Source organism: Notolepis coatsorum (assembly GCF_963971535.1).
Source record: "Notolepis coatsorum genome assembly, chromosome: 2".
Classification (NCBI taxonomy): Eukaryota; Metazoa; Chordata; class Actinopteri; order Aulopiformes; family Paralepididae; genus Notolepis; species Notolepis coatsorum.
In genome coordinates, this window is record NC_140166.1 from 28,357,052 (window position 1) to 28,383,641 (window position 26,590).

At 43.8% G+C, this 26,590-nt stretch overlaps 1 protein-coding gene across 1 annotated transcript in view; it reads left to right on the plus strand.

The window, feature by feature from the left end:
• Window positions 1-26,590, plus strand: part of adamts3 (ADAM metallopeptidase with thrombospondin type 1 motif, 3) — a gene marked incomplete at its 3' end in the record, with an annotated part of 357,741 nt that overhangs the window by 146,735 nt on the left and 184,416 nt on the right. Inside the window, exon 5 of the mRNA XM_084307667.1 lies at window positions 15,033-15,214. Coding sequence (XP_084163793.1) covers window positions 15,033-15,214 — 182 coding nt within the window. The remainder of the gene's footprint in view (window positions 1-15,032; window positions 15,215-26,590) is intronic.

The following is a 26,590-nucleotide window of genomic DNA, read 5'->3' on the forward strand; positions in this document are numbered from 1 at the left end:
TGCATGCGCATGTCGCGCACACCCATATGCACACTCATACACACACATGCACATGCACACATGCACATGCACGCACACACACAGCCAGGTTTTCATTCCTTGTGGGGACCGGACCGTCCACTGCCTTACATTAATTCATATACTTTATGCCGAACCCTAACCTTAACCTAACCTCAACCTAACCTCAAGCTTAAACAAGTCCTTAAAAATAGCCCCTTGTCCTCGTGGGCTTCGACCAATGTCCGCACATGGAAGTACAAACATTATCGCTTTCCATTTGGTCCCCGCAAGGATAGGAAAATAAGAACACACACACACACACACACACACACACACACACACACACACACACACACACACACACACACACACACACACACACACACACACACACACACACACACACACACACACACACACACACACACACACACACACACACACACTCTTTTATGAGTTTGAGCCTCACATCTACACAGCTCCATAAAACGGCATGAGGTCTATAGAGCACATTAGAGAGAATTCATAGTCTCTGTCTGACTCTGTGCCACGTTGGAAAGTCCTCAGTCCAGCGTCTCCTCTTATCCAGAGAGGGAGTTTGCTCTGAGTCCAGTTAGCTCTGTCTTGAGCTCTTATCCAGAGAGGTAATTAGCTCTGAGTCCAGTTTGCTCTGTCTTGAGCTCTTATCCAGAGAGGTAATTAGCTCTGAGTCCAGTTAGCTCTGTCTTCAGCTCTAATCCAGAGAGGTACTTTAATTAGCTCTGAGTCCAGTATCTCTCCAGCTCTTATCCAGAGAGGTAATTAGCTCTGAGTCCAGCATATCTTCAGCTCGTATCCAGAGAGGTAATTAGCTCCGAGTGCAGCATATCTTCAGCTCGTATCCAGAGAGGTAATTAGCTCCGAGTCCAGCATATCTTCAGCTCGTATCCAGAGAGGTAATTAGCTCTGAGTCCAGCATATCTTCAGCTCGTATCCAGAGAGGTAATTAGCTCTGAGTCCAGCATATCTTCAGCTCGTATCCAGAGAGGTAATTAGCTCTGAGTCCAGCATATCTTCAGCTCGTATCCAGAGAGGTAATTAGCTCCGAGTGCAGCATATCTTCAGCTCATATCCAGAGAGGTAATTAGCTCTGAGTGCAGCACCAGTGCCACCTCTCATTTTCATCGCGGCTGGTGGGAGAGGGAAGGGGAGAGAAAAAGGGTGAAATAACAAAAGGCCTCAGTCATCAAAAGCCAGTGTAATTAACATGAGTTTTTATGGGATGTGGGGCCGAGGAGAAACCTCAACACGACCACATGAAAGGAATTCAACTGCAGCCTCGAGCCTGAAAAGCACTGCGCTGGCAAAACAGATTAATGCAAATAATTTGGTATCACACCTCGTTTGTTGAGTTGAAGCTGCTTGTCAACGTGTTAAAAGCTTGTTGAGGCCTCAGGCAGCCTATCGTATAGTGCTGTTCACTGCCCCTCACCGTCACAGTCCTGAGCCAGACAGTAGACATTTTAAAAGGCAGAAATTGTGTTGTAACAGTGATCATTACTCCTTTGTGGCATTCATGACTTTGGTTTTGCATAATTGCTTTCTATCCACAGAATAGTGGAAGCCATACCATCAGACTATTCATAATTGCTTTCTATCCACAGAATAGTGGAAGTCATACCATCAGTCATTATTCACGGAAGATTGAATAGCTTACATTTTTGTGACTGACTGTTGGAATTGTGGCAGAAAGCTGGTCTCCACCTTTCCACCTTTCAGAATAATTCCATTGCTAGGGTAACAGCTTATTTCCTGTGAGCTATTGTATGCTGTTATATTAAAATACTGTTGTAATTATGTTCTATTTCTATTATAAAATGTATAAAATGTGTATCTATTCTGTTTTTACCTGGCATTTAACATCTTGCCTAGGGACTGCAGTTGAAAACTAGCTACCCAGCTAACACTGGCATATTTACAGTGCTGGTGCTCTGTCCCATTACTGTGAATAATGTGCACTGTCCCTATTCAAATAAACTTAATAAACTAAACTAAATGAGCAAACATTGCAACAGTTAATCAAAGTCAAAGTCAACTTTATTGTCATTTCCCATAATGTGCAATACATAGAGAAAAATGAAAAAACGTAGAACGTATAATAGACAGTGGAAGTGGACAAATAACAGATGGACCCTTTCAGGTGTATGTTTTTCAGAATTACTTTTATCTAAAAAATGATAGAACTCTATAATAGCCAACTCTCAACAGCCAGTAGCCATGGCGACGTCATCGTGAGTTCTAATCTCAGTTGGTCGATAGAAGGAGCACGTTCACTGTTAGACTAAGACTCCCAAGATGCAACACTGAAGGGCACAGGAAGTCCTTCATTCCAACAGCCATCAGACTTCTGTATATAACGCCTCACTGTGCCTCACTGCCTCACTGAGCACAGAGTGACAGTACAACTCTGCCAAATCTTCCTGGACTTTTTACTTTTTAAATCGACATTTTACTATTTTACACTTATTACTGTACATCTTACTGTATATTTTTACTGTATATTTTAGAATGTATATATATATCTTAGAATGTATATCCCTGACTGTATTTATATTGTTATTCGTGATTTTAGATTTTTGACCACCTAAATGTTTACTGTGAGCGATCTGTAGTGCTGAATTTCCCTCTGGATCAATAAAGTACTTCTATTCTATTCTATTCTATTCTATTCTAAGTGGGAAAAGAACAGATGGACCCTTTCAGGTGTATGTTTTTCAGAATTACTTATCTAAAAGATTATAGAAATATATAGTAACCTACTCTCAACAGCCAGTTGTCATGGCGACATCATTGTCAGTTCTAATCTCAGTGGCAATACTAGGGTTAAAACGACAATACTATTTATTTCATGGGAACTGACGTTCTGAAAATGGTGGTATTGCCCTGGGGGGAAACAATCTTAAAATCCTCACATTAAACATGTAGATATTATTACGACACTGGGCTTTCCCCAGGATTCCCCAACAAGATGGGGCTGAGTCACAACTAGGGGGTGGTCTGGAGGGGAGTAGCCCCCCCTTCATCTGGGAGGCAAAATAAACGAGTAATAAAGAAAGCCATTTGCTGTAATTTCCTGCAACTTAAAAACATAATTTCATAAAATAAAACAAAAGTTCCAAATAAGTTATTTATTTAAGTACAGTGCACAAGATATAAGCTGGTTCCAAGTTTTCACTACAAAAACATTTATATATATATAATATATAATATAATATATAATATATATTTATTTTTTAATGTTTTTTATTACATGTTTGCGCTGGCGCTTTGTCATGGTGGTGCTGTGCCCTATATCATTGCTTAGGGAAAGCCCTGTGTTAGATTTTTGGTAATCAGCCAATCTCATCTCATCATCTCCTTCGTGACTCTCTCTGTTCTGCGTTATGTTTGTAGCAACCCCTGTTAGTACATCCGTTAGTCATAAGAAATGACACTGCAACGTGATCTCTTTCCTCAGATCCTCACGTACCCGATGTAACCCATTCTGTATTGTCATTGTTCAGTCTTAATTCTCTTCAATCCAATGGTTCTCTCTCTCTCGTCATAGCCAACCACCATTTCCTGTAAGACGAAGCTAATGATGATGTGTCACTATTTCCCCTCCCCCACCCAGCGAGGGTGGGGAGGGATGAAAGTCTCTGATCCACGTCTGCTCGCGTCTGCTTCGTGTCTAGATCTAACCTTACCCGGAAGAAACTCACATCATAACTTCTTCCCCCTAACAACAGGCCCGCCCCCTCTCCTCGTTACTATGTGACGCACTGCCATGGCAACTGATCTTCACCTTTAGCATGGTTCTATCGATGTCAAACTCTCCATAGTTCTCTCTGACCAATCCTGCCTGCTCTCAGTCCTTATCAGTGTTTATGTTAACAAGCTGCCGAACAACCTCAGAGCCACACACCCTGCTTGCTACCGTGGAGACACAGAACTGGCTGCCTGCTACTTTTAAGATCTATAGATCCGTAAAAGTAAAAGTAAATGCTGTCACCCACCGATATATATATACATTATATACACATTGAAAAACATAGAACTTTCTTCACCTGTTACAGTATGTATTAGACAGTGTGTGTGTATGGCCATGGCCATTATACATCCACTTGCTCCTGGACGTAAGTGTGAGTGCATGGATATGTCGGTAGGCCTGCAGTCACCGTCCTCTACTGTGGAGATGGTGCTCGAGACAGGGCTGTACGTTAGCCCCTGTCATATTCAACATGTAGCTGTCACTCTCCTCTACTGTGGAAGTGGTGCTCGAGGCAGGGCTGTACGTTAACCCCTGTCATATTCAGTACATAGCAGTCACTCCCCTCTACTATGGAAGTGGTGCTCGAGGCAGGGCTGTACGTTAACCCCTGTCATATTCAGTACATAGCAGTCACTCTCCTCTACTATGGAAGTGGTGCTCGAGGCAGGGCTGTACGTTAACCCCTGTCATATTCAGTACATAGCAGTCACTCTCCTCTACTATGGAAGTGGTGCTCGACGCAGGGCTGTACGTTAACCCCTGTCATATTCAGTACATAGCAGTCACTCTCCTCTACTATGGAAGTGGTGCTCGAGGCAGGGCTGTACCTTAGCCCCTGTCATATTCAACATGTAGCAGTCACTCTCCTCTCGCACAAAGCTCTGGAAACAACAGACACCTGTTCAACATCTGACACCTCCGGCCAATATCCTCCACCGACGCATTCTAGAGCTTCAAGGGCCATAGCAGTCTGTTTCTCATGTGGGTTCCAAGTCATTCTTGCCTTGATACAAAAAGCAAGGCTCTCTTCTGTTTTCCACAATATTTTACCGTTACTGAAAGTTATTTTCTGCCGATTGACCACTGCCACAGGCTTCCATTGTATCTGAAAATGTGTCTTAAAAGATCTGTAATAGAATAGAATAGAAGTACTTTATTAATCCCGAGGGAAATTCAGCACCACAGATCGCTCACAGTGAACATTTAGTTAGTCAAAAGGAATAGGAATAAGAATAAAATACAAAATACAAAATACAAAGTCAGAGATATACATTCTAAGATATGTATATACATTCTAAAATTCTGAAATATACAGTCTGACAATATACCGTAATATACAGTCAAATGTACAGTAAAATGTAAAGTTAAAATGTAAATGCCCAGGAAGGTATACAGGGAATTACTCTGCGCTTTGTTTATATCCCTTTATATTGGTTGGATTTGAGTGGTTGTAGGGCAGGTGTTTGTGTTGTGAGGTGTGGTGTGGCCAGCAATAGGTATACCTGTATACCCACTCAAATGCAACCCACACCAAAACAGAGAAGGGCATTGGTAGGGGAAACACTGCTTACCTGGGAAGTGTCATGTCCCCCACCTGCACATTCACGTACCGCTCTGTGTGGGTCTCGCCTCCGCTGCCTCGGGCAGGCTCAAAGCCAGTGTCTCCCCAGGACCAGGACCACTTAACAGTTCCCTCTCAAACAGAAGTATAGAAAGCAGTTTGCCTGTCCACACTGATAGACGCCTTGACTCCTTACCAAAGGCACATGAGAATGCTGGAGGCATTCCACCATCGCTGCCTACAGCAGATCCGGGGTGTGTCCATGTGTCCCGGGAGGACAGGGTGCCCTGTGTTGTTGACTTGTACGAGCGGACCCAGGCGACCGGCGTGGAAGTGCTCCCTGCATGAGGACACCTGCGCTGCGTGGGGCACGTGATCCCTCGACAAGTCTTCTATGGCCGCCTCCAGGAAGGACGCAGGTCTCCCGGGGGACAGTGGGAGCTCTGCAGGTCTCCCGGGGGACAGTGGGAGCTCTGCGAGGACCACATGAAAACCCAGCCGACACGTTGTTGTGACATCAAACCTTCAGCACTGGAGAGAGTCTGGCTGCCGGTCGCGACACCTGGCATTTCACCACCGCCGGTCACCGGGACATCGCACACCTCCAGGACCACGGAGAGGAGAGTGGCGAGCTGCAGGGATCCTCTTCTCCACGCCGGTTACATCTCCACGCCGGTTACATCTCCACGCTGGTTACATCTCCATGGTTACATCTCCACGCCGGTTACATCTCCACGCCGGTTACATCTCCATGGTTACATCTCCACGCCGGTTACATCTCCATGGTTACATCTCCACGCCGGTTACATCTCCATGGTTACATCTCCACGCCGGTTACATCTCCACACTGGTTACATCTCCATGGTTACATCATCTCCACCCTGGTTACATCTCCATGGTTACATCATCTCCACCCTGGTTACATCTCCATGGTTACATATCCACGCCGGTCATGCATTGGTCCTGCATTGGTCGCACCCCACAGTAACCCACTTTCTCAATGGGAACAACGTTAAACGACCAAGTAAGCAAGCTCCCAGACGGATACTTGAGTGTTTGCATGTGTGTGTGTGTGTGCATTTGTGTGTAAAAAGAGCATGTGGAGGGGTGGATATTATTGGCACAGTAGATTTCCACTGTGTAGACTGAGACGACCTGCCCCCTTCTATCCACCTCTTTACCTCTGTGCCATTTTTAGCCCTGCGGCGTGGGGCTGGCCGTCCTCCTTGCCACCTTGCCACACAGTGCCATGTGTGGCCAAGCACTGGCTAGCAGCCCCCCCCCCCCCCCCCCCCCAGTTTCTCTCTCCAGGGCTGCCGGTACAAGCATGGTACCCCCCCCCCCCTGTCCTTAGCCCTGGCTGGGGCATACACTGGCAGTCTTAAGGATCGTTGAGGGGGGAAGTCCTACGCGTTTGAAGTAGGGACCTCAGAGAGCCTGTTTACTCTGGGGGGGCGAGGGTGGTTTGGGGGGGCTGGCCTGCTGCACAAGAATGCCTGTGTCACGTCGAGAGCGGCGGAGCGGAGGAATGTGCTCCACAAGCCCAACACTGTGGGCCTCGGGGCACGGCTGAGGTGGCGGCCATTTCTCCCGTGTTTATTTTAGCCCGGGCCGCTCCCCGCCTACTCAATCACCGACTGTGTCTCCGGGGTCTGCAGCGAGCATCGCTGAGAGAACCAGCTCCACTCACTTTCATTCACAACACAAGATGTATAGGTGTGGTGCTGCCAGGACACCGCGTGGTTCCCACCGCGGCGCGGACATGCTGACCTCGCAGGGTTTTTAATTATTGATTTATTATTGTTGGATATGGATTGAGAACACTATAGTGTCACCGGGTCTGTGCCCAGTCACTTTTAAATCATCCATTCAGCCTGGCCTTCTAAATCCGTTGTGCTGAGCATCCGCTTAGTTTTAATGTGATTTGAATGTATATATGTTTTAATAGTTTGATATGGTTTGAGTATAGTATCTTGAATTTTGTGTAAGTTGTTTAGCACTTTGTCAACTGCCGTTGTTTAAAATGTGCTACATAAATAAAATTTACTTGACTTGACTTGTTAAATAGGAATTATATTTCTTGGCATATACCCCAGAGAGGGGTCAAGGGTCAGAGCGCAGGGTCAGCATAATATCTGCAGGTAGGGGTTCAATGCCTTACTCAAGGACTATTCTAAATAGAATGGGCACATTGCTGTCATGGGGGACAAAGGGGTTCAAACCTGTGACCGTCTGGTGACAGGTCTCCCTAATCCCCAGGCCACTCTGCTTCCCTCAGGCCACTCTGCTTCCCTCAGGCCACTCTGCCTCCCTCAGGCCACTCTGCCTCCCTCAGGCCACTCTGCCTCCCTCAGGCCACTCTGCTTCCCACAGGCCACTCTGCCTCCCACAGGCCACTCTGCTTCCCTCAGGCCACTCTGCCTCCCTCAGGCCACTCTGCCTCCCACAGGCCACTCTGCTTCCCTCAGGCCACTCTGCCTCCCTCAGGCCACTCTGCTTCCCTCAGGCCACTCTGCTTCCCACAGGCCACTCTGCCTCCCACAGGCCACTCTGCCTCCCTCAGGCCACTCTGCCTCCCACAGGCCACTCTGCTTCCCACAGGCCACTCTGCTTCCCTCAGGCCACTCTGCCTCCCACAGGCCACTCTGCCTCCCTCAGGCCACTCTGCTTCCCACAGGCCACTCTGCCTCCCACAGGCCACTCTGCCTCCCTCAGGCCACTCTGCTTCCCACAGGCCACTCTGCCTCCCTCAGGCCACTCTGCCTCCCTCAGGCCACTCTGCTTCCCCCAGGCTTGAATTCAGTCTGAAAGGAATACTCAAAAGGGAAGCTGATTTCATATGGCCAATAAACAAACCAAAACCATAACTACTTACTCATCAGAATCATCCACAGACCTTTTAGAAAGGTGCAGAATAAACATATTGCTTTCCCCCAAAATAGATGATTGATTTATGAATTTATCATTAAAAAAAGATGTGGTGGGTCCAAATTGAATGTTGTTGTTTACATATTACGTGCATATCCCCTCCATACCTCCCTATTTCCACATGTGCACCTGATTGGATAAGCATGCTGCTAGTTGAGACATCATCAGTGAAAACAGCCTGGGCTGGACTACAGTTGTAGCTATGGGGTAGAACGTCAAGTGTTCATCACTGCAATGTACCTACAACTTTCAATCCAAAGGTGTGTGTGGGAAACGTTGTATAATGAAATCAGGGGTTGATGACTCGTGGATGTATGTACGTACAGTATATGTTTATTTATTTATAAAAAATAGAGACGGTACATATAAATGAACATGTTCATGTAAATATGCCCGATTATAGCTAGAGGCTAATTTTCATCTGTAGTCCCTTTGCAGGTTGAGAGCAGACAAATTACAAATGTACACACACTTTATAATCACAAGAACAGACAACAGTACAAGTAATTCAACTACACAAACTTCATAACCATAAAAAACAGACAATAGATGAAACGGACAATGACAACACAATATGTGCGATGTGGTGAGACAGACCGTGTGTGTGTTGTTTTGAACATTCTGAACATGATCTTTTAACTCTCTCTGTACCAGTTGCCCGCACAGAACTCTGAAAAACAGCCTTTTCCTATTCTGCCCCGTCTACGTGGAACTTATTACAGAAGGAACTGAGGCTCCCGAACCTAATTCCCATTGGAGATTTTAAGCTTCTTATACACAATATTGAAAGGGCATCCATGGGGGCCTGTTCGTGTTCTTGCTCTTAATTTAATTTATCTAGACCCCTCTTAGATTTTTAGTTGTGTTACTTGTCTTGTTTTTGTCTGGAATTTGTTTTATGTATTTGTTATGTTTGTTTGGTGGATCAGGTCGCTCTTGTAAATGAGACTATGTCTCAATGAGATTGTTACCTGTATAAATTAAGGTTTGAAATGAAATGAACATTCAAATGAGATCACCACGGCCATTAAAAGATATGACAATATGTACAAGTATGGTTTTTCGACCAAATTGACCAATTGAAAACGTTTTAGCAGCATCTCTACACTGTTACCCTCATTGAGATGCACTGATCTCTGCATTATGCTAATTGGCAACAAGCACCCATTGATATTTACCAGGAATTACAAGTCAGCAGTTTATATTCTTTCAAGACATGTCAATAACTACTTAGCTTTCTCTGTAGCTGAAGCTAACGGTGTCAAGTTAACACATACTTGACCATGAGAGGTTGGACCTATTAGTGACATCACACATGCAACTCAGTTTTCAGGGAAGTACAGAGAAACTCTCCCTCTCCAGGAGAAGAATGTGAAAAAGGCACAAATAACAATCCGTATAGTCAAAGTCACGCCTCCAAGAGGAATTAACTGTATATATTTGAGTGGAGGAGATCTTTAACTCTGAGGGTTGCCATGATCCAAGCCTCTGCCTTTTTATGTGTCGCACCCGAAGCAGTATCAGAGGAGAGTAAACATTGGTTGAGCAAATCAAACAACGATGATGTAGGCGATGTTGGAGGAAAGTAAACGTTAGCCAAATCAATCCATCAAGTGCGGGTGATGTATTAGCAATGCCGTGGCCCGGCTCTGGACCAGCGACTGAATCATGTATTTTCTATATCAACTGGACTCCTTTTGAAGTCTGAAGGTTCTGATTGCCATGCTATATAACACGCGAAATGTGCAAATTGTGTGACATTTGCTCATAAAATGGCTTCTTGATTATTCGCTATTATTTTTGTGTTAATAATAGATTAGATAGATTCTAGATTAGATTGGTATTAAAAATTATTTGTTTGGGGGGGGGGGGGGGGGGGGGGGGGATCATTCCATTTGGGCTGTGGGGGGTGCTTAATGTCTGAAGAAGTCGACTGAAGGCTTCCTTTCCTCTGCGAAAGCATGCAATTGGTCCACTGATGGATACATCTTGATATGTCTAGTGTGTGAAATCCTCTTTCAGTGCCTCTGTACCCGTTTTCTTAGGCAGTTAGCCTCGCTGGTATGCGCGCCATTAGCGTTAGCCACGCTTCTAGGCCTCTTTGCTTTTGGAAAGAATGATAAAAAAAACTATAATAATAATAATAATAATAATAATAAAGAATTCTAATATTTTAATTTTCTTTTTGCATTCGACTAAGAGGTTGGCAGTCGACTACGGCTCCTTTCTATCGATTAGTCGAGGTCAGCCCTATCCCAGTCACATTTTCAAGTTGAAAAATGTAATTATAGTTATTGTGAGGGGAATAGGGGTGGGGGAGTAACGCAACTGAAATCCTTCCCGTCCGGGGTGCTGGCTTCACTCGGCCTGAATAGAGAGAGCAGAGGAGAGACGGTGAAGGTTAGTGGCTGTGGTCCCTCAGCCCCGAACCAGGCTCGGTCTTCAGGCTTGTTCTAATAATAACTTCAGAATAATAATAATCATGACATTGCATTACTGCTGATCAGCACCTATATCAGAAATAAATGTTTACTGTATTGATAATCTCAGAACCAAGCATTTAAATTGAAATGTCAGCTATAGCCTTATTTATAAATCACGCGTTGCGAAGGCTATTGGCACGCGGCTTTATATTTCTCGAACAAGTTTGATTCTGTTTATATACGAGCATAACGCCAAGGCCCACAACGTTATATAATGATATTTAAATAATGAGTACGATTGCATGGGATCGCTGCATGCGCTTGATTTGATATGGTCCTTCGAGATATTCGATAATATCTTTCACGGCCATGCCTGTCTGCACATTTACTGCTGCCATGATCACCTGTTTAGAGGCTCATTTACATAGAAAGGGGAGATGTTCCGCCCATGTTACCTCATTTAAATATACGCCAATTGCACAGACCCAATGCCAACGTTACGCATGAGCAACCTAATTTCACTCATTTGAGAGCGAGATGCACCGGCTCTGCTTCGGAAAAAGCCGTGCAAAGCCTTTGAGGATTCCGCCCAAAGTGTCCATATCCTCCAATACACATGGTAAAATGTTCCCCTTGACAATTTTCCTTAATCTTCCACAGTCTTTACACATCAATAATCTTCAGTCTTCAAGGCATACATTAATGGACGATGTCCAGCATTTACTCACGACCCGGGGGTTAGCTCGCCGTTCTTCCAGGGGTGGTGAAGAGCTCCTTCACCAGGCCCGCCGTCCTGAGTCTCTCCCTGTCCTCCCTGTTTGCCCCCTGCTTAAAAGTCCAACAGTTAATTAGTGATGCAGCTCACCTGTTCCTGTTCCAGCGTGTGAGCAGGTAATTATGGAGGTACCGGCCCTCAATTACCTTCCCCAGTGGCCTGGATTGGGGGAAGGGTCTCTGACCGTGTGGTTCACGGTGGTGACGTAGGCCATTTCCCTCTGACAGAGGCCCTGGGGGGCCATAGTATACATGCATGTATGAATCCTACTGTGCCTTAGAACAATAGTAGGGGACATGTCTTGCTATTCCTTTCACTATTTGGGCAACTTTACACAATTCCTGTGAGTTTATGGAACACAAAAAAATCGTTGTTTTGTATTTCTAATCAAGTACTCTAAAGCAGCATTTTTCCACTTCAAGACTTCAAGCTGTTTTGGGCTGGGCTCCGCCCATAAGCGATTTGAGTGACAGTCACCCACAGTCTGACTGGCAGACAGAGAGAGAGATATAGAGAGATTGAGGGGGATACTAATACATTTAGCTGCGGGGGGCATAATCCCACGGGACAATGCATTGGTAACTTGTTTCAAATGACAATATATACCCCGGTGAATATTATTTATTATTATAGAGGGGGCGTTACTGCAGATCAGCTCCTTGCTACGTAGGATAGCGAGTCAAATCAGAATAACTTAGTTCACTGGGGGAGGATATTGTCTCAACTGAATTGGAGCAATCCGCCAAAATAAGAATTAGAGACACAGACCCCATTGATACAAACCCCCATTGCTAGGAAACAATGCTAAACACTGGAAAATGCCATTTATAAGACACAGGACCTTTAAAAGTCTCCCTCTCTGTGGAGACATTGATTATATGTTATTTCATCCCCTTAAGCTAAGTAAGTATGTGTGCGTATGCGTGCATACTGTATGCGTGCGCAGTGTCTGAGAAATGTACACAATTTATTTGTTATGTAAACACAGATAGCACTCAGACACGCTTTCACACTCAGCCTTTTGTATCGAATCACCGTCCCGGAGCACGGGGGGAGTGTTCTCACTCACCCCTTTTGGGGTGCGAAACGGCGCTGAATCGTTTCACCCCCCGCTGAACGGGATCAGCTGGCAGAGGTGGTCTCGGGGTCGGCCCCGGGAGAACGGGGGGTGTGGCTTTGCGAGCTTGTACCTTTTCACGGGCGTGGCGCCTGGTGCTGACATAACGTCATACATTTTGTTTGCCATTGCTATGTCTATACATTGTTCGAATGCATTTATTTCTATTAGACCAGTGGTGCCCAACCAGTCGGCCGTGGTCGACCAGTAGATCGCTCAAAACGCTCAAAAGCGGACTCTACAACACCATCCATTCGTGATAAAATGGGGTGGGTTATATTGACAAGGCTTGACAACAGAGGTTCAAATATAACTTCATATTTATTGGCAATTTGTTCATTTTATATCAACATCCAGAGTCCGCAGTCGTGTTAAGACATTCCCGTTTACATTTTCGGTCGACCAGTAGATCAATGACATTCAATATAATCGATGCAAGCAATGTTACTAGTAAAAGGTTATAAAGCTAACTAGCGGTAGCCGTTAGCTTAGCGTTATTGTTAACCCTGCAAAACGATCAAAAGCGGACTCTACAACAGAGTTCCATTCGTGAGAAAAGGGGGGTGGGTTATATTGACAAGGCTTGACAACAGAGGTTCAAATATAACTTCATATTTATTAGTTATTTGTTTCTTTATATCAACATCCATTCTCCAGTCTCCGTGTTAACACTTCCTGTGTTTACATTTCGAGCGTGACATCATCGACTACGGCAAGCTTACAAGCTCAAAACGCAAACCGTAAACAAAACCCAGAGCGCACCCAGACTGAAGTGTGTACACAAACTAGAGTGGGGAGAGGGGGGGGGGGGGTTCGCATCAGATCTCGGTACGGGCAGAACGGAACGAAATAGAAACGAATAGGGTGAGTGAGAAAAGGCCCTAAGACATAGCTTATACCAGTAGCTATGGAAAATGAATGGACCTGGTTCACGGATGCTCTTGGCCTTGTCTTCTAATATCAATTTCTCTCTTGGATAAGGTGGAGGATTTATAATTTCCAGTGGTGGAAGAAGTACACAGTTCCTTTACTTAAGTAAAAGTAGAAATACTCAGATAAATGAGTACTCTGGTAAAAGTAAAAGTCCTCCATTCAAAGTCTACTTAAGTAAAAGTAGAGAAGTATTTGCTATTGAATGGACTTAAGTATCTAAAGTAAAAGTACACATTCTACATGACGTTTGTGTATCCATTGACCTCTATAGGTTGTGTTAAAGTGGTATATGGTCCAGGTATGCTGCTCTGATTACAGGTTATGTTAAAGTGGTATGTGGTCCAGTTATGCTGCTCTGATTAAAGGTTATGTTAAAGTGGTATGTGGTCCAGTTATGCTGCTCTGATTAAAGGTTATGTTAAAGTGGTATGTGGTCCAGTTATGCTGTTCTGATTATGTTATTTTGTATATAGGTATTGGGTCTCATTCCCCAATATTTTCCAAAGAGTTCTCTTGGAAGACTTATCTTGGAACCGACTGAGTATCAGTGATAATCAAACCGTAAACAAAGACGCATATTAACACTTTCAAGGTGGTGGTATAAGTTAAAGGTTGTGGTGTCGAAGTAAAAAAAAATCCTATCTGGGCTAAGCCCCGGATCTCCTACAATCCTAAATCCGCCCCTGCCTGTAGCGTTGACATGAAGGAATCACTATGAGAACACAGTCTGTCAAGTTAATACAATTTTCAATTAGTCAATCAATCATAAGTGTGCTCCTCAGCACTCTTAAATCTGCTCTCAGCCACGGTAAAATCCGATCTCAGGAAAATTTGGGGAATCGCGCTACCAGCCCTAATATGTCTTCAATAGGCAGAAATCCGTTCGGGAATGAGACCCGGGTATTGTGTTTTCAATGCAAAATCCTTTTCTTCAAAGTAACTACTAACTAGTAACTGATGGTTTCAGATAAATGTAGTGGAGTAAAAAGTACAATATTTTCCTTGAAATGTAGTGGAGTAAAAGTATAAAGTTCCCTAAAATGAAAATACTCACATAAAATACAAGTAGCTCGAAAATGTACTTGAGTACAGTACGGTACAGTAAAAATACTTTCCACCACTAATCATATCAAAGCGCCAATTAAGAAAAGAAAGAGGAGAAGCCGATCTCCAAAACAAGCTCCTCATCGCAGCGCAGGTTCCCTGACACACACACACACACACACACACACACACACACACACACACACACACACACACACACACACACACACACACACACACACACACACACACACACACACACACACACACACACACACACACACACACACACACACACACACACACACACACACACACACACACACACACACACACACACAGTTTCACAATCTCTTTCTGCTCTCAGAAACACAACTTGTTATTTTTTTAATGTCATCCTAGCCTCTGCCTGTGTGGTTTTAACTAACACTCTGTCTAAACTGTCTCTCTGTCCCCTGCAGAGCTGGATGTTCCGGGGACTCTGGACACTGTGGCCAGGCACATCAACCAGACTGTCCGCAGACGCCGCCATGCTGGGGACGAGGACTTCAACATCGAGGTGCTGCTCGGGGTGGACGACTCTGTGGTGCGATTCCACGGGAAGGAGCATGTGCAGAACTACCTGCTCACCCTCATGAACATCGTAAGTCAAATTCAGCCATCTTTATTCCAGTTTACATTAGCTTTTAGCCATCTTTATTCCAGTTTAAATCAGCATTTAGCCCTCTTTATTCCAGTTTAAATCAGCATTTAGCCATCTTTTTCAGCCATCTTTATTCCAGTTTACATTAGCCTTTAGCCATCTTTATTCAGCCATATTTATTCTAGTTTAAATCAGCATTTATCCATCTTTATTCAGCCATGTTTATTCCAGTTTAAATCAGCATAGCCATCTTTATTCAGCCATCTTTATTCCAGTTTAAATCAGCATTTAGCCATCTTTATTCCAGTTTAAATCAGCATTTAGCCATCTTTATTCAGCCATCTCTCTCTCTCTCTCTCTCTCTCTCTCTCTCTCTCTCTCTCTCTCTCTCTCTCTCTCTCTCTCTCTCTCTCTCTCTCTCTATTTGTATGTGACAAATAAACCTCTTGATTCTTGATTCTAGATGTCGCACTAGAGCACCAGCATGTCGTTTATCCAATCAGGCGCATTCCACATGGGGAAATGGGAAGTAGGGAGGAGATACATGCCTCTAACATGTAAACAACAACATTCATTTTGGACCCGCCAACATTTATTTACACACACAACAAAAGGTTGGTGTGTGGCGGGGTGGGGGCTACAGGGCCCTTGGCTCTCCCCAAGGTGTGAGTTTGGAGTTATTGTCTTGGAGCAAACAAAGGGATTCTTCCACAGAGCCATTGTCCACAAAGCAGCGTTTATTGCCAATTTGTCTCTACCAGACGGGTCCAGGGCTTTTTACTCTCCTCGCTCTCACATATATTAAAATCAATATAGGCCTACAGTATATTCAAAATCTGGAACCTTAGAAAGAAAGAAAGAAAGAAAGAAAGAAAGAAAGAAAGAAAGAAAGAAAGAAAGAAAGAAAGAAAGAAAGAAAGAAAGAAAGAAAGAAAGAAAGAAAGCGCCCCTCCTCTTGCTCACATAGTTTTTTTTTCCGAGTGGGAGATTCCAATATGTACTCCCCTCAGGTGGTGAGTCTGTGAGGCCCAAATAAAGACATGAGCAACTTCAGAGGCCAGAGAGTGGGACCTATAAACACATGTACTATCCAATATCATTGTGAGGCTGAACAACAGGACCCATTGACTATGTAAATGTGCTTAAACATTTTTAAATAAACATTTACAGACTTTTTTTTAAAATAGCTAGAAGCTAAAAGTGATGTTGTAATTTTGCAACTCGGGGCTTCACATGGCTATGGAAGTGTCCCCACATGCCCTACCATTTGCTTGCCGCCTTGTTGTGTTATAGTTTCTCAGCTTGAAACTCCTGTGTGGAGAAGCTTGCCGGTAGCGTTCAGGGCATCGTTTTCCATGACTGAGCCATTTTAATGCTGACTGGACACCTGCTTCTTCTCTGTGTCTGGCAATATGTTGCCCTGTGTGAGAGCTGCTCAGGCTACTGCTTCAATGAAGAACACATTTCCTGATCAAAGATAGCCTGCTGAGAGGATATATAATGCTGCGTTACTCACACATTCATACCCTTGTTTGGACCTCAGGCAATGTCTTACACTATGGATGACTAACCCTAACTATGCAATACAGAAGAACATGCGGTTTCACTTGTCACCTACAATCATCTGTGCACTGCAGAGCGGGACTCAGCGGATCTCAAAGCTAGGCTAGCGATTTGGCTAGTTTTGATGTCAAAATAAGAACATATTTTATTTACAATTTTGAAATTGACATTCCTGTTGATCGCTATTGCAGAGCCGATTGTAGGTCCTGTGAATATGAGTTTTGTCGACGAGGTGAATGACATGGTGTTGAGTTTTCAGTGTTTTCCCGCTGATCTCCCCTCTTCCTTCACGGATGACCTATAGACACCGTTGTTAACTGTTTGTTAACGATGATTACATTTTGGCTACAGTGGTCTAAAGTTCCAAACGTGCCTTTTAGTGCAGAAGGATGAATGACACTAGTGATGCACCGATGTGAAAATTGTGGCCGATACCGATAACCGATCGATAACCGATATTAATATTGCTGTTCTGGCCGATACCGATATTTACTGATGTCGATATCTCTGTATAGAAAACACTTTTTTATGATAATCAAATAAAGAGCTATTTTCCAAAACGCATTTTCTTTTAACTTTTTTAACTTATTTTCAGAAATTACAGATATTTTGAAACTATTTAAGGCCAAAGCATCTAAAAAAGAAAAAAAAAAAAATTATTTTTAGTTTTTTTAATATCTGCCCTATCTTGATATCGGACCGATACCGATGTGTAAAAAAACGGCCATATCGGCCGATATTATATCGGCGGCCGATATATCGTGCATCACTAAATGACACCATGTATTCATCTTGTGTGATTCTACCACTGGGTGTCGTTTGTACCGACATCGTGTTGTGTGTCAATTGCAAATGGCCACGGAATGAGGTTGATATGCTCTGAGATTGTCAGAGCTGCTATAGATACTGTGGGGGTCAGAGCTATGATAGATACTGTGGGGGTCAGAAAGACACGGCTCAAAACGGACTTGTACTGACGTGAAAGTGTGCATTTCAATCTTTGTCCATGCGTTAGGTTACCTGTCCATGCGTTAGGTTACCTGTCCATGCGTTAGGTTACCTGTTCTTGCGTTAGGTTACCTGTCCATGCGTTAGGTTACGTATCTGTGTGTTAGGTTACCTGTCCATGCGTTAGGTTACCTGTCCATGCGTTAGGTTACCTGTCCATGCGTTAGGTTACGTATCTGTGCATTAGGTTACCTGTCCATGCGTTAGGTTACCTGTTCATGCGTTAGGTTACCTGTCCATGCGTTAGGTTACGTATCTGTGCGTTAGGTTACCTGTCCATGCGTTAGGTTACGTATCTGTGCGTTAGGTTACCTGTCCATGCGTTAGGTTACGTATCTTTTCAATAACAATCTGCTCTCAACCTTTCAGCATGCATACAGGGAAGGTCATTCTACGAGCACTGCACTCTTGCAAATGAGTGATGACTGGTTATCAAGTATGGATAACAAGAAATTAGTTGGTGCCGTTATGTTGGATTTCAGTGCAGCATTTGATGTAACTGATTGATTGATTGATTGATTGATTGATGAAAATTGTATTAACAGATTGCAGAATGGGTACAATTGGCATAATTGCGAAACGTGTTTAGTCCCTTGTTTGAGCCGAATCTGGGTTTAACATGATTTGTGGAGCTCCCTCTGGTGTTGTGGTTGTGGTATTCACTGACCTTTGGGAAGTATTTTGACATGTACATGGGTACCTTAGTCGTGTAGTGTATCTTGTAGACCAGGCCCATTGCAAGTTGCTGTACTCTGTCGTCTACTCTAAGCCATCCTAGGTTGTCAAAGTGGGCAGGGGTGAGGTGGGTTATAGGAGTAAGGTCAAGCAGTAGTCTGACCAGTTTATTTTGAGATGTTTGTAATTTTGTTTTTAGCGCCTTTGAGGTGCTTTGGTACCATGAGGTGCAAGTATAGTCGTAGTACCCTTGAATGAGTGCTCCTGCCAGTCTTCATGGTATGCTTGTTTACCAGAGAGGAGATCCGGTACAAGAATCAAGTTCGTTGGTTGACTTTTTTTATTACATTGGATGCCATTTTGTCACAGGAAAGATTTGCCTCTAGGATGGAACCTAGGTATGTAATTGCATATTTCCTTGTGACAATATTGTCACCCACTGTAACTGAGAAGCCGTCGGCCTTGCTGAGTTTGTTATTTGAACCGAAGAGAATGGACTCTGTAACTGAGGGGTACAATTCCCTGACTGTATTGAGAGTATGGTATCATTAAACCACTACTGAGTTATGTACTTTAATTACTGGCCATACAGTACACAGGTATATATGATGAACACCCACACAATAACACGGCTTAACAAAGAAAGTCCTGTTTGGAATATTTATTAGAAGAGCAGCAATATCAGATTACAGTATTGAGAATTAGAGTCGCGCTTGTATGGCGAAGAATGTGCATGAATAGGTCAAGAGCGTAAGTCCATGAGCATACTACGATGGAGATAATTAATACCACCTGTAGCATAAGAATTATATAAGGCACACTCGTAGGTCAGCTGGAGATACTAGGGGGGTTCCCTCCGGTTGTAAGCCAGCAGGGGAGAGGAATTGTCGGGAGCAAAAGTCTGGATCAACGAGGAATAAAGAGACTCCAGGTACAGGAGACGGTGCAATAATCCCTTGGTCCTTAGACAAAGCAACAGCTATAATCCGGTATGCACTGCAGCATGGATGAAAGCTAGCCAGCCTCTGAGTCCTAGAGGCGGGCTCGACGGGGCTCCTCACAGGGTAGATCCCACACGGTAGTGGGGGTAGACGGTTCTCTGCTCCAGCAGCCACAGGACCAAAGCAATATAATCCAGCCGAAAAGGGCTCTGCATTCGTCGGTGTAGGTTATCCAGTGTACATATCCACACGGTTCTCGTCTAGGGCTCCTCGGATGGCGGCACAAGGTTAGGCCGCCCAGCCTGGATAAGCACACTAGCTCGGTACGATGAAACGGTGGTAATGCTGGTCACTGTAGAACGGTAGCCGCACGATACACTATACATAATAGACTATTACTTGATAATAGAATAAGTCGAACTCGACGATACAGCGTTAAACTCTGACACTTTAGCTATCAATTCGCACGCGGTCTCAAGGCTCTATTTAGGGGCAAAACGGGCCCACTTCACGGCACGTTGTATCGTGGTGAAGGCTTCAACTTGTTGGGGTAACATAACTGCTGTATCCACCTGCAACGTATTTATACGTAAGGTGAATAATCTAGTGCCAACCTTATTTCTGTCTCGTATTACTGCGCAAACCTGGGCATGTTGAGACATGTCTTAGCGGTGACTTTGAACTAGACATTGGGGGTATGGCCGTTGGCGCCTAGGGGGTCGCTGTCCAATAGGAGAACGAATATTATGGTCTGGCCTGTACCTAGGTAAAGGGATATTCCGTGTATATGTACAAAGAATATACAAGGGATATCAGACGATATACAAATATTATACAATATATCTCAAGTAATAAATATATATATTCGGTTTAATCTGACCCTTTGTAACAGACTCTGTTTTACCCAGGTGTAATGATAGTTTGTTATCAGCGAGCCAGATGCAGATTTTGCCTAGTTCCGAGCTGAGGGTTTTTTCAACCTGTAACTTGTTCTTGTCAGAGACCAGCAGGGCTGAGTCGTCCGCGAACAGGAACAAGTTGCAGTCACAAGCTGACGACATGTAATTTGCATAAATTAGGAACAGTAGCGGTCCTAGTATGCTTCCTTGTGGAACACCACAGCTCACCATCTGTTCTCTCCCCTCCAGGTAGGATTGCATCCAGCTCACTGATAGACTATCAAAACCAATTGCTTTTAGCTTGTCAATCAGAATGGAGTGATTGACAGTGTCGAAGGCCTTTTGTAGGTCCAGCATGACCATGCCGCAGTATTTGCCCGCGTCCACCTCTTGTTTGATGTGGTCGTTCAAATAGAGAAGGCATGTGTCAGTGGAGTGGGATGTTCTGAAGCCAGATTGGAATTCGTAGATTTAGATTTTTTTCCGCGAGGTACTTACCTGTCACGTTTTTAAAAAATTTCTATATGACTTTCGAGATGGAGGTAAGGATAGAAACAGGGCGGTAGTTGCTGGGTCTAATTTGGCTGGGGGTTGCCCTTTTTGTGCAGGGTGTCTTCGGCAGTTTTGATGTCTGTGGGTACGTGTCCTGTTTATGGAGAGGTTATTATGCCTGTGCTTGTGATAAGCTACATTGTCTACTGTTTAGCATAAGCTACAGTGATACATGGTTTCATTCTCAATCATGGTTATTCTTATCTCAGGGAGACAACAGAGAGTTTTCTTTTATGGCAGCTTTTCAAAATGGATCCCCATTAACTGTGGGGTTCCACAAGGAAGCTGCCTAGGGCCGTTATACTCCATCTTTACTAATGATTTACCGTTGGGTGTAAAACAAATTTAAACAATTATGTATGCTGATGACACAACATTATACAGTGCAGCTACAGTACATCTGAGCAAGCTGTAACTGACACCTTAAACAGGGCCTTAACAGACATTATGAATGGATTGAGTGCAACAAGTTGGTGTTAAATATTTCAGGACAAAGTGCTTGGATCTAGACACATGTTGGGGATGTATCCTCAGTTAAAACTGTCAATTGGCACCACACAAATTGAACAAGTGAACCCAATAAAACTTCTGGGAGTTACTATTGATCGCTCTTTATCTTGGTCTAAACATATAAATAATATTGTCATTAAAATGGGAAGAGGAGTTTTTATGACTAGGACATGTTCTGCTTTCATCACTCCATAATGAAATCAGCTATTCATTATTTGGTTCTGTCTCACTTAGAATACTGCCCTGTTATCTGGTCGTCAGCTACAAAATCTGATTTAAAAAAGTTGCAGGTTGCTCAGATTAAAGTGGCTTGTCTGGCACTAGGCTGTTCATACAGTACAGGACAAGTATTAGTTTTATGCATGAACATCTGGCATGGCTAATGGTTGAAAAGAAATGATCGGTGAGTCTTCTAATGCGGAACATTATCAGCACTGGTAAGCCATCTAGCTTGGCTCATCAGTTGCAAATTACTTCTGAACATGTTTATTTTTATTTTTTTTAATATACACTTTTTCTCATTATTTTTCTATTTTTCTCCCATCCCAATTTCGTGTTTCCAATTCTCCCTTCCCCTGTCTTGAACGTTGCTTGCATATGCCTCCCACTGGTCGGTTGTAGGGAGGATAGAAGCCTTGCATCACGTGTCCCCTCCGGTACACGAGGAGGCAGCCTGTCACATCTTTTCACCTGCCAGCGCGGACTCTCATTGGCGAGGTGTAACGTGTGGGAGGCTCACACTACCCCCGCTATTTCCTGTCTCTGCTGTGCAGGCGTCCCCCAACCGACCTGTAGGAGTCGCTGTCCACAACGTCCAGATTACCACCCATCGACTTCCACCCGCTGACTCTGCCAATTGAGCCAGTATGACGGCCGGCCCAAGCCGGAGGCAATGCTGACACCCGGATTCAAGACCGGAATCTCTTGCATTGGTGACGAGCGCAATCTCCGCTGCGCCACCCAGCCGCCAACTTCTGAACATGGTTACAACACTAGAGGGGCCGCTTCTGGTAACATCAGAACAAAATCAGCACCAAAATCAAATTTTCTCAAACTCACTGACATATAGGTCAATAATACTCTGGAATGGGGCGCCCCAGTGGCGAACCACATATCGCTCTCAGCCGACCCGGGTTCGACTCCCGAACCCGTCGTTATTTGCCGAATGTCTTCCCCCCACTCTGTCTCCCATTCCTCCTCTGTCTCTCCCTACTGGACTGCCCAGTAGAAATAAAGCGATAAAAAACGCAAAAAAATAAATCTTAAAAAAAATACAAAAAAATACTCTGGAATGCTCTGCCGAAAAACATCCTATCTACAATACATGACAAAATTACTTAAAAAATATACTCTCTTAACTCATTCCGGGCCAACAGCGCCCTCTGCTGATGGCCCTTCCGTGCCAACGCTATATCCAATGGAGAATCGGACTTATTTGCGAGTGCATAAAACATATCAAATATAATAGCAATAGATCTAAATAACACAGTGATCGTCAATGAGTTGCTTCCAGTCAACATGTACCAAACGGATTGTTTTTTCATCAGTACATTTCCGTTTTATACCCTTTTGAATACGAGTATAGTTTTGGAGATTTCTAGTAATTCCAGAGAAAGACACGATAATAGCCCTTTAGTGGAATACACAAAACACGTTGTAATTTTTTGGCTGATTTGTGAATCGTATTCAAATAAACGCTAGATTATCGATAGTATATGTGTCCTCATGTACGAAGAGAAGCGGGGTCTGAAAATCGCTTCTCCTTACTTTGGTCGGCGCAAACCTCACACACACACACACACACACACACACACACACACACACACACACACACACACACACACACACACACACACACACACACACACACATACACACACACAAACACACACAAACACACACACACGCTCCGATGGCGGTGATAGGAACATCTGATTACCCCAAGTAACATAAAGGCCTTACCTCACATCTGATGTCATGCAAAAAGATTAATCCAATTCCTGATCGCCATTCCAAATATCGATCGCATCCATTGATCCAACGTTATAGTCCAAAACATCCACGATGCTCCCAGTGGGGGGACTCAATGCAATAGTATCCAGCTGCATGCCTGAGAAGTAAAACCTGGACCGGACTTATTTTTTTGATACACAGTCCCAGCCAATCCAATCCAATGATGTGCAATACCATCCGGGAGACGATAGGCGGCGGTATTTGCCCTTTGCGAGCTCAGACCCATTCCCAATGATAACGTCAGGCTGGATGGATGAAAAATTTATGGATATCGCTAATAAAAGAAATATGGATTAAATTTCTCGGGTTTGGCACCCAGAGCATGGCGAGTTAACCCGGACTATCTCGGGTTTGGCCTCCAGTGAGTTAACATGTATTCGGGCCGACGTGCCCGCCGGCGGAACGCACAAAACCACGGCACTTTACGAGCGTCTAGCGCATCAGGGCTGCATTTTTCACAGAATATATAAATTACCAAATTAAGGATCTATTTGTTGCCGTTCTAACACCACCTCACTTGACCAAATCCGTGTTTCGGTTCTCGAGTTACAAGACGATATGTCAGGGGAGTGTCTTTTTATGCGGCGCGTAAAGATGATCACCCGGACTCCCGGTGCTCCAGAACTGTCAATCATCCGCTGATGCCGAAGATTATTGGTCAGCGTTGTAGCCAATGAATGTAGCTTTCCAATGATACCCCACATGGGTGGGTGCGAATAAGGGATCTAGGTGAAAGTTGACGAGCGAAAACCACACAGTTTACCCGGATCTCTTCCAAAGACCCATTTCTGAACGTATTTTTATAAAATTTGGACCTGTACTACATAAGACTTCAGGCTATGGATCTGCAGTGTTTTCCAGCTTATACCTATTTTTATTATTTTTTTTTATTGCAAATGCTACGATGCTGCTGCTGGACCTCTGGAGGTGTCCTGGATCACTGACCACGTTATCGGCTGGTCAGTTATTATTAGCATTATTACTAATGCAAAGTCTAACTCACCACTGTACACTTGACAAGTAGTGGGCATTCATGCAGATGGCAACATTCACATGTTTGTATTCATAAAGCATTAGATAAAGCATTATATACCCCTCTAGCTCTGTTCCCTGCTGTACCTGAACTCAAGCAGCTATTATAGTCGCTGTTTGCTCTATAATGTTCCCATGGCTCCTACAGAACTGTTTCCTCTATACTGTCCCCATGGCTCCTACAGAACTGTTTGCTCTATAATGTAACCATGGCTCCTACAGAACTGTTCCTCTATAATGTCCCCATGGCTCCTACAGAACTGTTTGCTCTATAATGTTCTCATGGCTCCTACAGAACTGTTTGCTCTATAATGTAACCATGGCTCCTACAGAACTGTTTGCTCTATAATGTTCTCATGGCTCCTACAGAACTGTTTTCTCTATACTGTTCCCATGGCTCCTACAGAACTGTTTGCTCTATAATGTCCCCATGGCTCCTACAGAACTGTTTCTCTATAATGTCCCCATGGCTCCTACAGAACTGTTTTCTCTATAATGTCCCCATGGCTCCTACAGAACTGTTTCTCTATAATGTCCCCATGGCTCCTACAGAACTGTTTCTCTATAATGTCCCCATGGCTCCTACAGAACTGTTTGCTCTATAATGTTCTCATGGCTCCTACAGAACTGTTTGCTCTATAATGTCCCCATGGCTCCTACAGAACTGTTTTCTCTATAATGTCCCCATGGCTCCTACAGAACTGTTTGCTCTATAATGTCCCCATGGCTCCTACAGAACTGTTTGCTCTATAATGTTCTCATGGCTCCTACAGAACTGTTTGCTCTATAATGTCCCCATGGCTCCTACAGAACTGTTTGCTCTATAATGTCCCCATGGCTCCTACAGAACTGTTTGCTCTATAATGTTCTCATGGCTCCTACAGCACGGTTTGCTCTATAATGTCCCCATGGCTCCTACAGAACGGTTTGCTCTATAATGTTCTCATGGCTCCTACAGAAGTGGGAAACACAGCGTTCTCCTATTATGTACCATGGACATGGAATACTCTGCAGGAAGAGCTGAAGTTAGTGAATCTCGTACCTCTGGGTGATTTTTTTATACAAGATCCTGTACTGTAACTGAGGAGTGTAAATGTGTTATACAAGATCCTGTAACTGAGGAGTGTAAATGTTTTATACAAGATCCTGTAACTGAGGAGTGTAAATGTTTTTATACAAGATCCTGTAACTGAGGAGTGTAAATGTTTTATACAAGATCCTGTAACTGAGTGTAAATGTGTTATACAAGATCCTGTAACTGAGGAGTGTAAATGTGTTATACAAGATAATGTAACTGAGGATGTAAATGTTTTATACAAGATCCTGTAACTGAGGATGTAAATGTTTTATACAAGATAATGTAACTGAGGATGTAAATGTTTTATACAAGATAATGTAACTGAGGATGTAAATGTTTTATACAAGATAATGTAACTGAGGATGTAAATGTTTTATACAAGATCCAGTAACTGAGGATGTAAATGTTTTATACAAGATCCTGTAATGAGGAGTGTAAATGTTTTATACACAATCCTGTAACTGAGTGTAAATGTTTTATACAAGATCCTGTAACTGAGGATGTAAATGTTTTATACAAGATAATGTAACTGAGGATGTAAATGTTTTATACAAGATCCTGTAACTGAGGAGTGTAAATGTTTTATACAAGATAATGTAACTGAGGAGTGTAAATGTTTTATACAAGATAATGTAACTGAGGATGTAAATGTTTTATACAAGATCCTGTAACTGAGGATGTAAATGTTTTATACAAGATCCTGTAACTGAGGAGTGTAAATGTTTCTGAGATGATTTCTCTCTCTCTCTCTCTCTCTCTCTCTCTCTCTCTCTCTCTCTCTCTCTCTCTCTCTCTCTCTCTCTCTCTCTCTCTCTCTCTCTCTCTCTCTCTCTCTCTCTCTCTCTCTCTCTCTCTCTCTCTCTCTCTCTCTCTCTCTCTCTCTCTCTCTCTCTCTCTCTCTCTCTCTCTCTCTCTCTCTCTCTCTCTCTCTCTCTCTCTCTCTCTCTCTCTCTCTCTCTCTCTCTCTCTCTCTCTCTCTCTCTCTCTCTCTCTCTCGTGTGTGCAGCAGTGTTATACGTAGTTGTTAATGGTGTATTCCAGTAGAGGTCCCTCTTGGCTTTGGCTTGAGGGGAGACCGTGTCACCGGCTTACAGTGTGCCTGATT